Source organism: Clupea harengus, chromosome 12, assembly GCF_900700415.2.
Source record: "Clupea harengus chromosome 12, Ch_v2.0.2, whole genome shotgun sequence".
Taxonomy (NCBI): Eukaryota; Metazoa; Chordata; class Actinopteri; order Clupeiformes; family Clupeidae; genus Clupea; species Clupea harengus.
Genome location: NC_045163.1, coordinates 22,486,098 through 22,498,896, shown reverse-complemented (window position 1 = coordinate 22,498,896; position 12,799 = coordinate 22,486,098). Strand labels below are relative to the sequence as shown.

At 45.7% G+C, this 12,799-nt stretch overlaps 1 protein-coding gene across 1 annotated transcript in view; it reads right to left on the bottom strand.

Moving 5' to 3' along the window:
- The window catches only part of dcc (DCC netrin 1 receptor), a 155,037-nt gene that overhangs the window by 61,385 nt on the left and 80,853 nt on the right, over positions 1-12,799 (bottom strand). Inside the window, exons 8-11 of the mRNA XM_031577481.2 lie at positions 12,662-12,799; positions 10,402-10,550; positions 8,914-9,052; positions 4,315-4,364 (exon numbers count right to left, since the gene is read on the bottom strand). The exon at positions 12,662-12,799 is cut by the window's right edge and continues 17 nt beyond it. Coding sequence (XP_031433341.2) covers positions 4,315-4,364; positions 8,914-9,052; positions 10,402-10,550; positions 12,662-12,799 — 476 coding nt within the window. The remainder of the gene's footprint in view (positions 1-4,314; positions 4,365-8,913; positions 9,053-10,401; positions 10,551-12,661) is intronic.

The following is a 12,799-nucleotide window of genomic DNA, read 5'->3' as shown; positions in this document are numbered from 1 at the left end:
GGAAAAAATTCTATTAGCAGTCCCATGACAACCTATGGCAGTGTTATGGCAACTAATATGTCACACTAAAAAAGACCCAAAAATATATTCCCTGGTGCCCCATGTCATTGGAGGCCAGCATCTCCATCCTCATAGCCCAGACAGTGTCTCAGCTCTGGGTTAGGATGAGTGCTTGCCGCTCCCCTGCGCTGCCATACCTTCAGGTTTGTCCCCCTGCAGTCATGCGGTCTCTGCAGACAGACTCACAGCAGGAGCCTCAGGCTGCGTCTGCCACACACACACACACACACACACGCACACGCACACGCACACACGCACACACACACACACACACACACACACACACACACACACACACACACACAGCACACACACACACACACAGCACCGGCGTTTAGCCACCAGGCTGCTCACTAGGCAGGCCTCTTGGGGAGAGAATATCACCATCGGTCTCTCCCTTCTCGCTCTCGCTTTCTCTATCTCTCTCTCTCTGTCGAGCCCCTTGCCTTTCTCCTCGCTGCCATTCTCTCTCTTCCTTGTCCAGGGAGGAGAGAGGGGATGACAGGGAGAGAGAGAATAAAGAGGAAGGCAAGGGGGTAGATGGAGAGAGAGAGAGTGAGTGAGAGAGAAAGAAAGCGAGAAGGAGAGAGCGAGTGAACTAAGTGAAAGGGAATCATAAAGGAGAGAGGTCTTGGGTGTGCACACATACAGAAAGGAGTGTTAGGCCAAGGGAAATGTTTATGGATGGAATAGGAGATGGGACAGAAAGAGCATTGACTCCTGGAAGACCGGGAAACAGACTGCGTATGCGGCAGAGCAACAACATTTGAGGTGAAAGAGGGAGATAGAGAGCTCATATGTACCAGACTGAGAATAAACGGTTGAAAGTGAGGAGAAGAGAAAGAGAAAGTGAGAGAGGGACAGGGAAAGTGACAGAAAGAAAGCAAGGAAAAAATTCAGCCTACTCTGTTGGTGGCTGGCTGGCAGTGTCAGCTTATGCAAGCGTGTCAGCGTAGTGGAGCACTCAGTCAACATCATGCTGCACTTGTGCCACCCTTCACCACCTATCCCAGCCACAGACAGCTTCCTATCCCAGCCACAGACAGCTTCCTATCCCAGCCACAGACAGCTTCCTATCCCAGCCACAGACAGCATTCATTGCCAGGCCCAACCTGTACACTGACAACCCTGCAGCTTAACAGCACAGCCAAAGAAGGATCTGAAGTCAATGGAGGATGCCCTGTCTGGACAGATTATATTCCTTCTATTAATACCTATGCTGACCAGCTGCACTAAACCCTATAGATTAGTAGTGCGAAGCCTTCTGATGAGACTCACAGTGCATTTATTACTCATAGGAGGTAGCTTGAGTGGCAGGTCTTTATTGTGTGGGAAATATTCAATATGAGTGATTAATAATGAAATAGAAATCCTGATTCTGGCTGTCTTCTAAATCTCTCTTTGATTACAGAACAAAATCAATAAGCACGCTGTGAAGTTGCATTTGTAGATATCTACTTGGAATGAGCATAGTGATTGTAACATTTAAGAATCATAATCATCTCGGAGTCTTTTATTATTGATAATGGGAAGATAATGGGAATTTTGGTGTATGCTGTAGCATAGCAAGTCATAGCTCAGTAAGTACTGATTGCGTGAGCGCTCAGAAGCATATTGAAGTAAGAGTGTTGGATTAGTTCAGTGAGGCTGACATAGCTCATACTATCGACGTTTCTCTGAGGGAAGGTTGACCAGTCAGTGACCCTTTGGTCTGAATTTGGCCCCTCTCTGGCCACACTCTGGGCGCCTCTCTGGTTCCTTCTCTGGGTGCCTCCCTCACCAGGTACCTCAGTTCCCGACACTCTAACTCTAACACAGCTGTGTCCCTGGCAGACCACAGCAGACGAAGGAGGGAAATGTCACGAGCGGGGAACAAAGAATGAAAATACCGCTTGGTCCACAGCTGTGTCTAACTGCCTGCACGCCGTTAGGAAACCATTCCTACCAAACGGACCTCAGAGAGTGAATGAGACGTTTTTATTTATTTGAATTCTGTGGTGTCAGCATTCCAGGCTGAGGTCCCCTGTAATTGTACGGCGACAATAACACATAGACGCAGTCTATTTCCATCTCCATAGATTTATTATTAACAGTGAATGCGTGCAATACTCTCCTTCATATCGGGTACCACGTCAAGCAGGGTTTCACAACGCAGATGAAAGTCTCAGAGGAGGGGACACACAGATGGAAAAAATGGCCACACACACACAGCTGGTATGGTTTAAAGAAGGCATGTATGGTTAATATGTACAGCAAGAGCCAGCAGGGCTACACGTGCCTCCAAATCTCTTGATTATTAACCCCAACCTGAATGTCAGAAAATGCCTCAAATTCCCTGCCTGCCACTGTCCTTAGCAGGACGGACAGGTCTGGAGGGAACAGATTTGGATGAGCTCAAATTAATTTGTGTATAATCCCCAAGTAATCCACCCGAGTAAACCACCAGCATATGCTGTTGTGCAGAAAGGTAGCATGCTAACAGGGCTCCATGGAGGAGAGGCAGTGACCTTTACATTGGGATTGAATGATCTGCTAAGTGCTGATCCCAAATCTAATTGTTTTTGTGCACAATGAAGTACAAAACACAACCTAATCAGAAAGTACATCGCTACGCCAAGATAAGACCTAATCAATTTCACTCCGTCATTGCTATTAACAAAAGGAATAACACCTCCACATCCTTAACAATGACTTTAATGCTTCTTTTGATGGTTAGGCAAAAGGTTGACTTACTCTTACTAAAGCCTGACCCTAACCCTAACCTACACCCAAAAGCCTACCAGTACTTTTCAATGAGAATAAAGTGCCAGATGGGCCATCTATGTACATAGGGACTGACCATTTTTTGTTAATAATAATTATACTTGATGACACTGTTTTGGAGGACATGTCACACCTATGAATGGTAATGTTATCCAGGGAGACACACGTAGTGTTCTGAATGACTGCAGCTTGCCAAAGTGCCGCCATTGTCATTGTCATTGTCATTGTCATTGTGACGACCCCATTTGCTCGCTGTGGCGTTGTCACATTACTGCTGTCAGTGCCCAGGCCACAGAGAACACCCAGCAAGGCCAAATGTGCCTCCAAAATGCCTCAGGTCCTGGTCAAATGACCTCTAATTCTGTAGTTCAACTGGTGCACAAATGTCCTCAATACACCAGAATCAAAGGCCTGGTTTCCAAGGAGCAGTCACTTGCTGATAAAAAAAAACTGGTACCTTACCTGTACAGCAAGTAGCCACTCGTCTCGAATAACACACATTAAGGAATGGCTGCATGATCTGAGTGACTGAATGATCTGAATGACTGAATGATCAAAGTGAATGAGGTGCCCTTACTGTTCAATGAAAAGGAAAGTTAAGAGAGGCAGTGAAAAAGAAACCTGTCTGGTCGCTGAAAGTTCACAGACTTTAGAAGAGCAACCAGAACTTGGAAACGTCTCTTTCCATTCCCCCTTTCCAATCAGGCAGTGCTGGGTTTTGATGGCGCCTCCCTCTTTAAATGTCACTCCTTTAGGAGGGACTCATTTTCGGAGACACACGTTGTGTCCAGAATGACTTCAGCCTGCCAAAGTGCTGTCACTGTGATGGCAGAGCCATACTGCCGCACGTGTAACCCATCACTGCAGTTAGAGCCCACAGGAAGGAGCACAGTCTTCAAACTACTTTCTGTTTGCACTGTTCTTCCGCAATCATAATAAAAAAAAAACGATATATATATGCAGAATGAATATAAGTGGATGACAGATGGAATTACACTGAAATTGCATTTAAACGACGCAAGGAAAATATATGCATGGAACTACCGCAGTGAGAACTACTACCGTGATCCCTCAAGAACATTCAATGAAGGCAGAAGCAGGAGCTACTGGAAAACACAATGCTCTTCCAAGAAACAAGAACATTTATCTAATTCTTTAATCACTTATTTGCTCTTTTCCATATGGCCTCACAAGTGTAATGAAATGAAAGTGGTTGTCTGCATGTCTGTCTGCCAGCTCTTGTGCCAGATGCCTTGTAGAGTGTGTGCATACACAAATAGGAATCACCACGCAAGCATTTACACAAACTGTGCACACACACACACACACACACACACACACACACAGACACACACACACACACACACACACACACACACACACACACACACACTCACACACACACACATACACACACACACACACACACACACACACACACACACACACACACACACACACACACTCACGCCATTCCTTTGTGTCACTTACCCTGGAGTACACAACTTCAAGGGAGATGTTCTGAGCGGCAGCACTCGGTACTGTGAAGAGAAATGAGAACAATTATTATAATTATAATATAATAATATAATAATATCATATTATAATTATAATATAATAATAATTAATCCTGCTGTTTTGAACTATACCAACATATTCAATAACTGACACAGTGTGTTAATTCAAGCAGATTGAATTACATCAGACCTCTAGGAATACCAGAGACCGATGCCCTTAGAATGGTACATGGAAATGTTAATGATTAACTTTCAGTATTGATAAATCAATAAACCAGTGACCTTACTGGAGATAACCCCTTATCAATAAACACAGAAACGCTCTTTGGACATCTTTATACCCAGGGATAGGCACTTTGATCACCATTTGGTGATGAGTTTATAGCCTACTTTGTACTTATAATATATAATATTATATATAATATATATATATAATATTGTCAGGGCCTTCTGTTGAACCTATACATTAGAAAAGACAGCTAGCCTAATTATTGATACTTATTATACGGCTCTTCAGAATGTTCCAAAAAGTTCCGTTGATTTGAATGGGCCATCCCAACGTTCGCCGGTGAATATTTCCTGATATTCCCCGCAGCGAAAAGATATTGGCCGCTGTCATTGGCAACGGGTTTTGTGCTTTTAATTCACATCTTTCATATCATTCCGCAAGTAGTCCGGTCATTTAACGTAACAGACTCATTGTAATTTGAAGTCAGCAAGTAATGGGTTGCTACGCAACACCTGAAACTTAAAAGTTCTATTTGCTTGAAGAACTATTTCTTCTTAGCAGAAATCACGAAACGGCAACTAAATCATTAAAAAGAGGTATTTTGGAGGAATGTCTTCTATTGTTTTTGGCAAGTAACCATATAATAAGCGGGATAATGTAGTGCCTGTCGGTCATTATCCAAAAATAAATCCCGGAATAAATCCCGGAATAAATTCAGGACGAAACAACATGTCTCCGCTGCGCGTCGGGGTGCTGTTCGCCCCGTCGGGATTTATTTTTGGATAATGACCTCCGGACAATACATTATCCCTTACTTAACGGCCAGCCACAAAAACACTTTTTTTTTCTTCCAGAGGGGCAGCTCAGCGACGTTAAGGGGAAACAATTGAGAGGAGGAAGATTTTTCATTTTGAGAATGAAGTGGTCTTAAACAGCTCTTTGAAGACAGGCCTAACCCTGAAGAGCTTTAGGATTTTTAGATTCCACATTTCTTGGGGGACTTTGAGAGATGTTTGATCACCACAACAGAAGCTCTGCAGAGATGCAGGCCTTTTGCATAACAATGCTTCTTCATCAGTTGCTTTAGAGACAGTCTCTAGATTGTCGCGAAATAACAGTCTTGCTATACTGTCTCAACGCTACTCCATGGATAGACCCATAGTACCAAAGTAATAACACATTAACTGAGTGATCCTACCAAGCCCACATTATAGTGATACTATTATCTCCTCCATGATCACCGTAAAATGCTTAAGAGTCTCCACAGAAAGATCAGTGTGGAGGTGTAGGGAGTCATTTATCACAGGCGTAATATCCTCATGCACATTCATGTATTTGGTATCTCCAAGTATGGCTGGCTGTGATAGGCTGGGCAAAATGGCGGCTGAGCGGTTGATTGGTCTTTGGAGAGTTTTGCATACTGGGCTCTGCGCTCACCCCCTTGGATCAATGGGACAACTGGCTGGCGGTGTGTTACGGGTTAAAGGTCATTAATTACCTCAGAGAGGACCGCTCGTTAAAGAAGGAGAATAAGAGCGAAAGAGCGAGAGAGAGAGAGCGAGAGAGCGAGAACAAGAGGGAGAGAGAAGTGCAGGCACACAATTTCATTAGCGAGCACAAGCAGTCTTAATTAAGCAGGGAAATGGAAAAGGCAGGTCTTGTGGCTCATTTGAAACATTCAGAGGGCCACTGCTAATGGAAGCTGACAGACTCTAAATTCCCATGGCCTCTTAGCGAGCGCTGACGCTAATGCGGTGAGACAGTCTGGTGAATAAGAGAGTCCCGGGGCCACGAGGAGCACACACCCCAAGATCGCCTTGGCACCTCACACTCTAGTTGGAGAGATGGGGCGAAAGAGAAGGAGAGACAGAGAGATGGAAAGGGGAGAGATGGGGAGAAAGAGAAGGAGAGACAGAGAGGAAAACAGGCAAATGGATTAGAGACAAAACATCAGATGTAAGAGAGTGAGAGAAGAGAAAAAAAGAAAGATGGGAATTTGCAGGGGAGCAATACATGTAAGATGTCTGGCAGACTGACTGAGAGGAAAGAGAGTGAGAGAAGAAGAGAGTGACAGAGACAGAGTGAGGTCGAGGGAGAAAGAGGCACACAGACAGACAGAGACAGAGAGATGTATGGAGAGAAAGACAGAGAGACATACAGAGAGAGATGTATGGAGAGAAAGACCGAGAGACAGACAGAGAAAGATGAATGGAGAGAAAGACAGAGAGACAGACAGAGAGAGATGTATGGAGAGAAAGACAGAGAGACAGACAGAGAGACAGACAGAGAGAGATGTATGGAGAGAAAGACAGAGACAGACAGAGAGACAGACAGAGAGAGATGGATGGTGGATTGACTGGTGCTCAGGGCTGGCTGAGTGGGCTGAGCAAGAGGAGCTGTGGTGGAGGGGAGACCAGCAGGTTGTGAAAGTGAGGTCAACCAAGGTCCACCAAGATGCCAAAGATGGGAGATTTCCATGGCTGGAGATGATGTGCACGGAATGCAGATGGCCAGAGCCTTGCCTTCCTCAACTTCTCTTTTCCTCCCTCCCTCTCGCCTTCACGCTCTCCCTCTCTCTTCCCTCCTCTGCGATTCTCTCTATGTCATCCCTTGTTCCTTCTCTCATTCTCCTTCTCCCTCCCTCACTCTCTATCACGCACACTCTCCAGCTCATCAGTAAAGAAACGTGCCAGAACGATTCAGCATGGTATGGGCAACACAGACTCTCCATCTCTCTCCCTCTCTTTATCCTCCTGTCTCTCTTCTCCCCATTCCCACTGTCTCTTCCTCTTTTCTCTCCCTTTCCCAGATGCACTGCCTCTCTCTCTCTCTCTCTCTCTCTCTCCCCCTCTTGTCTGTCTCTCTCTCTCTCCCTCCCTCTCATCATGCCATCCTGCTTGTCCCTGAAACATTCAAACTTGAAACCTGAGATCACAGCATCTCCTCATGTCACCGCAGTGAGCTTGTGTTGTTTGCTTTTGTCTTGGCTTTGAAGCACGGTTGACATGAGCAGAAGAGCCATTTTCTCTGCTGTGTGTGTTTGTGCGTGTGTGTATGTGTGTGTGTGTGTGTGTGTGTGTGTGTGTGTGTGTGTGTGTGTGTTTGTGTGTGTTTGTGTGTGCTCCCGACACATCTGAGTCAACAGCCAGACATCAATGGGCCAACGTAGCCGTTCAAGCTGGAGAGTGTTGATACGGGCGAGGCAATTGAATCCCAGAGAATTACCACAAACGTAATCCCCCAGGTTAACACCTAAATCAATATTCGCCCCTGCGACAGCTAATCAAGATGGCCGATTGGAAATCAAGAGGCGAGGTTCATATTCAAAGCCAGTCGGGCTGGAGGCTAGCGCGGGGGATTTTGTTTCCAAAGCGAGTGCCAAACGTCTTGTGATCATCTGCTATGTTAAATGGACTGTTTTCATGTTCCCCCCTTCTGGATAAAGAGAAGCCTAAGCTTGTCTGACAGGTGGAGGCCTGGATTGAGGACAGAAGAAGCAGTCAACTGAAAATATGGGCAGCAGAGATAAACCACTTGAACAGCAAAATCAAAACAAAACAAACACACACACACACACACACACACACACACACACACACACACACACACACACAAACACACACAAAAAAACAAACACAGTTGTCGCGTCTGGAGTGAGTGGTTGCCCAAAACAAACTGGAAAATTCCCCAATGGAATCCAGTAGAGTGGAGTGGTTAGAAGAGAAGCGAGGCTGGAGCGGACTTAAACGGAATTCTGTTTGGATAGCTCTCTCTCTCCCGAAAGGCCTTCCCGACTTCCAGGACTCCCACTGCGGGGCAGGAGCATGACAGAAGTTACCAGGCGTTCCACTGAGCAGCCAGCCAGTCGGAGCGCCAGGCTTGTTTTTTTGGGGTGGGTGCATTTTCTTCTCCCAGGAGTACCCCAGGGCACTTAATTGTGGGTAACAGTGGGTAGGATGCACCTCGGAATCAGGGGCCGTTACTAACACGCCGTGGCCCCTGTCAGAGCTGAGTGACACTGTGAGAAATTGATTGTGGAGCGATGCCAAGCTGCCCCCCCTCCCCCCACCCAAATGACAGCTCAAGTGTGGTGAAGGTAATGAGACATTTATTAATAACGAATAAATTGTGTCATTAATTCTTGATTCAATTTATTCATTATGTAAATATTTCCCCTTCATTAAAAACTATCCTCTATTTGATCTGTTTCTTTTCCCCCTTTTCTATTTTTTTTTTGAAGAATTCCGCTCAACCAGCTTTGACTTGATAAATGAATTCATGTCCACATAGCATGCAGTGCATCGTGGGTAAGACCAAAAAGACACAGCTTCAGAAGCCTCTTACCATCTGAAAGGGTGGTGATGGCCATGTCGTCTGAGGCCACGCCTGGCCCGAAGCGGTTGAGGGCCAGCAACTGCAGAGAGTACTCTGTGAACTTCTTAAGCCCCTCCATCTTGTAGCTCTGAGCGATCACATCAATACTCTAAAGAAGGAGGATAAAAGAGCCAATATGAGCAAGCACTGGAAGAACAAAAAAGGGCCATGATCTATTTTCATTAGCTAAATCAGTCACTAATCAAAATACATTTCAAGTCCTTTTTTTCTACTCCTCTACTCTGCTTTGAAATGACACCAGGTGGCAGGTCTCCGGCTTTCACTTACAGGTCGCAGTGGCTTTTGTTTGCATGTTTTTATCACATTCAAAGGGAAGGTAATTGGCTAATTGGCTAATTACAGCCCAAACCTGATGCTCAGCAGTAGAGGTTTCCCCTGGCTACTGGCCACAGGACAGTGAAGAGAGACATAGAGCCAAGGGGCTTAACTGGGCAGCTTTTGGGAGGCTTTGTGTTATGCTTCCTCATTGTGATGGTTACAGGAGACAAATCACTGTCACTTATGGAAAACATGACTGACGTGATCCATTTAAGTCCATTACTGAATATGTTACCAAAGATTTTAAGGAGTGGCTCTGAACAGAATATGCAACCTTTCAAGTTGTACTCCACACTCCATTTCATGTTCAGAAGGACTTAGAAATGTACTCTACTCTATTGCTCTGATATCCGAGGCTCTTCAAGGCCGAGGCTGTTGCTCAAAAGCGGAGTGCCCTGTACCGTACGTGTCAGCACTAACTGAAGCACCGAGCAGAAAGCACCATGGGGTCTTTGAGTCTGACGGAAACAGATCTCCGAGCAGAAACCGCAGCTTCAAACTGAACCAACTTTGAAGACAGTCAATTTACATTTGCCAGTCATTCTGCGTAGCATTTTATTTTGGAGCACTTTCTTGTCTTAAAAAGGAGACATTCAATGTCCCCCCCCCGCAAAAAAAAACACACCAGAGCTGAGAGTGTGTTTCATCTGGATGTGTAGTGAAAGTGCATAATGTTCCTGTGTTCAAAGTCGATGCTTCACATGTTGTTCAGAAACTCTTGATCTAATTTCACCCCCGCTATGAGGCAGTGCTTTTAGCTGCGTAGCCTCTCGTGCTCACAAAAAGAAGATAATTCATGAAAATGGAGTCTTAGTTCAAAGAAATGAATAGAGAGATGAAGATAGCGTAGCACCCTACTGTTTGGTACGCAGTAAATACTCATTTGATTCTTAGGGTGTTCTGAGGCTCGCCTGCAGCAAATATGCCATCATGTCCTAGTTTAATAAACAGCTAGTGTCAACAGCGTTAGCCCCACTTCATAACACAGATTTCCACATTGATCAATAATAAAGACAAATTCCCCGCTTTCGCACTGAGTTGTAGTGCCCTGGATCACTGAAAAGTCTGCTTTTATTCTCCCAGCTGTAAGGCTGTCATAGAAGGTGACAGGTCAGGTACCTGCTCCTTTCCAGAAGAGTTCTCTGTCCACAGCAGCCTGTAGCCCTGGATGGGTCCATTGGTGTAGGCGGGGGGGTCCCAGGATGCCTCGATGGAGGTGGCAGAGGTAGCCTGGGCTTGCAGGTTCTGCACTGGACCAGGAACCTGCACTACTCATCCCAGAGAGAAAGAGAGAGAGAGAGAAAGAGAGAAAGAGAGAGAGAGAGAGAGAGAGAGAGAGAGAGAGAGACAGAGTTTGACAATGTTTACTGTCTATGTGAAAAAGGTCAGAGATACAAACACAGACCGAGAGATACAGTGCAACTCCACGTAGGCGCTGTATAAACATAGTTTTCAAAGGAGCTGCTCAGAGGATTTCATCAGGGTTGTTCCGATTCCCTAGGCCTCTCTGTTGATGAAGTGCTTTTTTCTGCACTAAGGTTCTTTAAGGCTAACTTAAGGTTCTTTAAGTCTAACTTAAGCCTACTGCTACTTCCGCTGTTGCCGGAATCCTTTCCTCTTTGTTGATAGATCTCTGAACCCATTGGAACATTCTAGCAGCTTCCACATGCGGTGCACTCTCAGGGGCAGATGGACGTACTTTAGAGACTTGGCCAGTGCACAGAAAGCTCATGCTGTGCCTATTCGTTTTAAGTTGAATGCACTAAACCTGTGGCTGATTGGGTAATCAACGTATGACAATGCCCTCTAACCGCCATTTGTGGCGCCTGCATCTGAACAGTATCATTAAATCAGGGGCGCAGGGGCGCATTGGAATCATGGAACCCCGACCGTCATTAAAAAGGAATCAGAAGTTCAGCGATCAGGTAAAAGAGATACATGCTAATAAGGTGTCATCAAACAGAGAGATAATACAGGGCTGTAATTCGACACCTCTGCCTTTAAAAAAACATTTGTACTGCTCTAACAAACACATTCAATATTGTAGCAGGCATCTACACGTAGGGAAGTGGACGAAGTGAAAAAAGCGATAGCAAAAAGGCAACCGAAAGTAAAGGTTGCTTTTAACATGGCACAAATGCACAAAACCGGGGCTCAGAATACTGATTCCATTGTTTCTGGACGCAATTACATCTGGAACGAGAGCTAACATGTTAGCACATCTGCCCCTCAGTGCGGATATCCCTCCTCCCCTTCGATTGGCTTCCGTCTGTTCGGCGACAGAGGCAAAACATGGCCGACTGAAGCAAAGGTCAGACTGCTCAGTAAAAATAAAGCCACAGGGGCCATATTAAAGGGCTGAGCCGTAAAAACCCGAAACATTCTGTCTCTCCGCCGAGACTCGTGCCAAAATCCAATCTACCACAGGGGAGCGAGGCTTGGTCAGTGGCCGCAAAAATGATTAGGAGTGATTTAATCAGACGGCAGCTTAGACGGAGCGGTAATACTGCTGTTAAAGGCACAATGACACGCTGTTAAAGGATGGCCCAAGGAAGGAAAAAAGATCGTCTAAGTGAAGGAAAAAAAAATCTAAGGACATAAGAAGTAATAATGGAGTGGGACAGAGAGATAGATAGTGAGAAAGAGAGAGAGAGGGAGGGAAAGAATGACAAAGCCAAATAAAAATGGAGGAGGAGAAAAGAGAGTGAGAGAAAGGAGAGAGCAGTAGTGAAAGATATATAGGATGGAGCCACAAATCCCTCAGGTTACACAGGAAGTGACATCGTCAGGGATCTCTCCCCTCACAGATTTATGGATCGGGGCGAGTAAACAGCTGTCTCCTACATGTCATGGCAACCTGAGTCTGCCTGGACAGACAGCAAACATGACAAGGACATGCCGGGACGATGGAGAGCTGTGTTCATGCACCTGTCAGAGCCAGCTTGATCGGGATGGCTGACACCAGATGAGATGTCCACTTGAGTGGACTCCATGTTGTTTATCATAAGTAAAAGCAAACTGTCATCTCTCAGTGCACTAAATGCTGAGGTAAGTATTATCAAGTGCCGAAAAATAGGCCATCTGCGATGTAGGTCTAGCTCTTAAATTAGCATCTGCAATTGTTGTGTTAGGGAAACCGCTCATTGTGTACTGTGCATCCTTACTGCACAGCAGTAGCAAACTACTACACTGAACATGAAGGCAGCTAAACAGGTGTGTGATGTGAAAATTATAATTGTGAGCATGGTACTGTACTAATACTGTAGTATTGTACTATAGTATTTACAGTCTTCTTGGAGCAGTCCAAATGAGAGGTGAAGGTTTGGTTAAAGAGCGGCGCTATGCTATGTCCACATTCATGGCGCTGGGTGGAACTTACGCTCTTGTTTGGTGGTCAGGCGGATGGACTCGGAGCTCTCCCCCGGGCCGAGCTCGTTGTAGGCCACCACCCGGAAGGTGTAGGTCTGCTCCGGCTTCAGGCTGGCCACCGTCAGCAGCAGCGTCTCGGGCTCCGTCA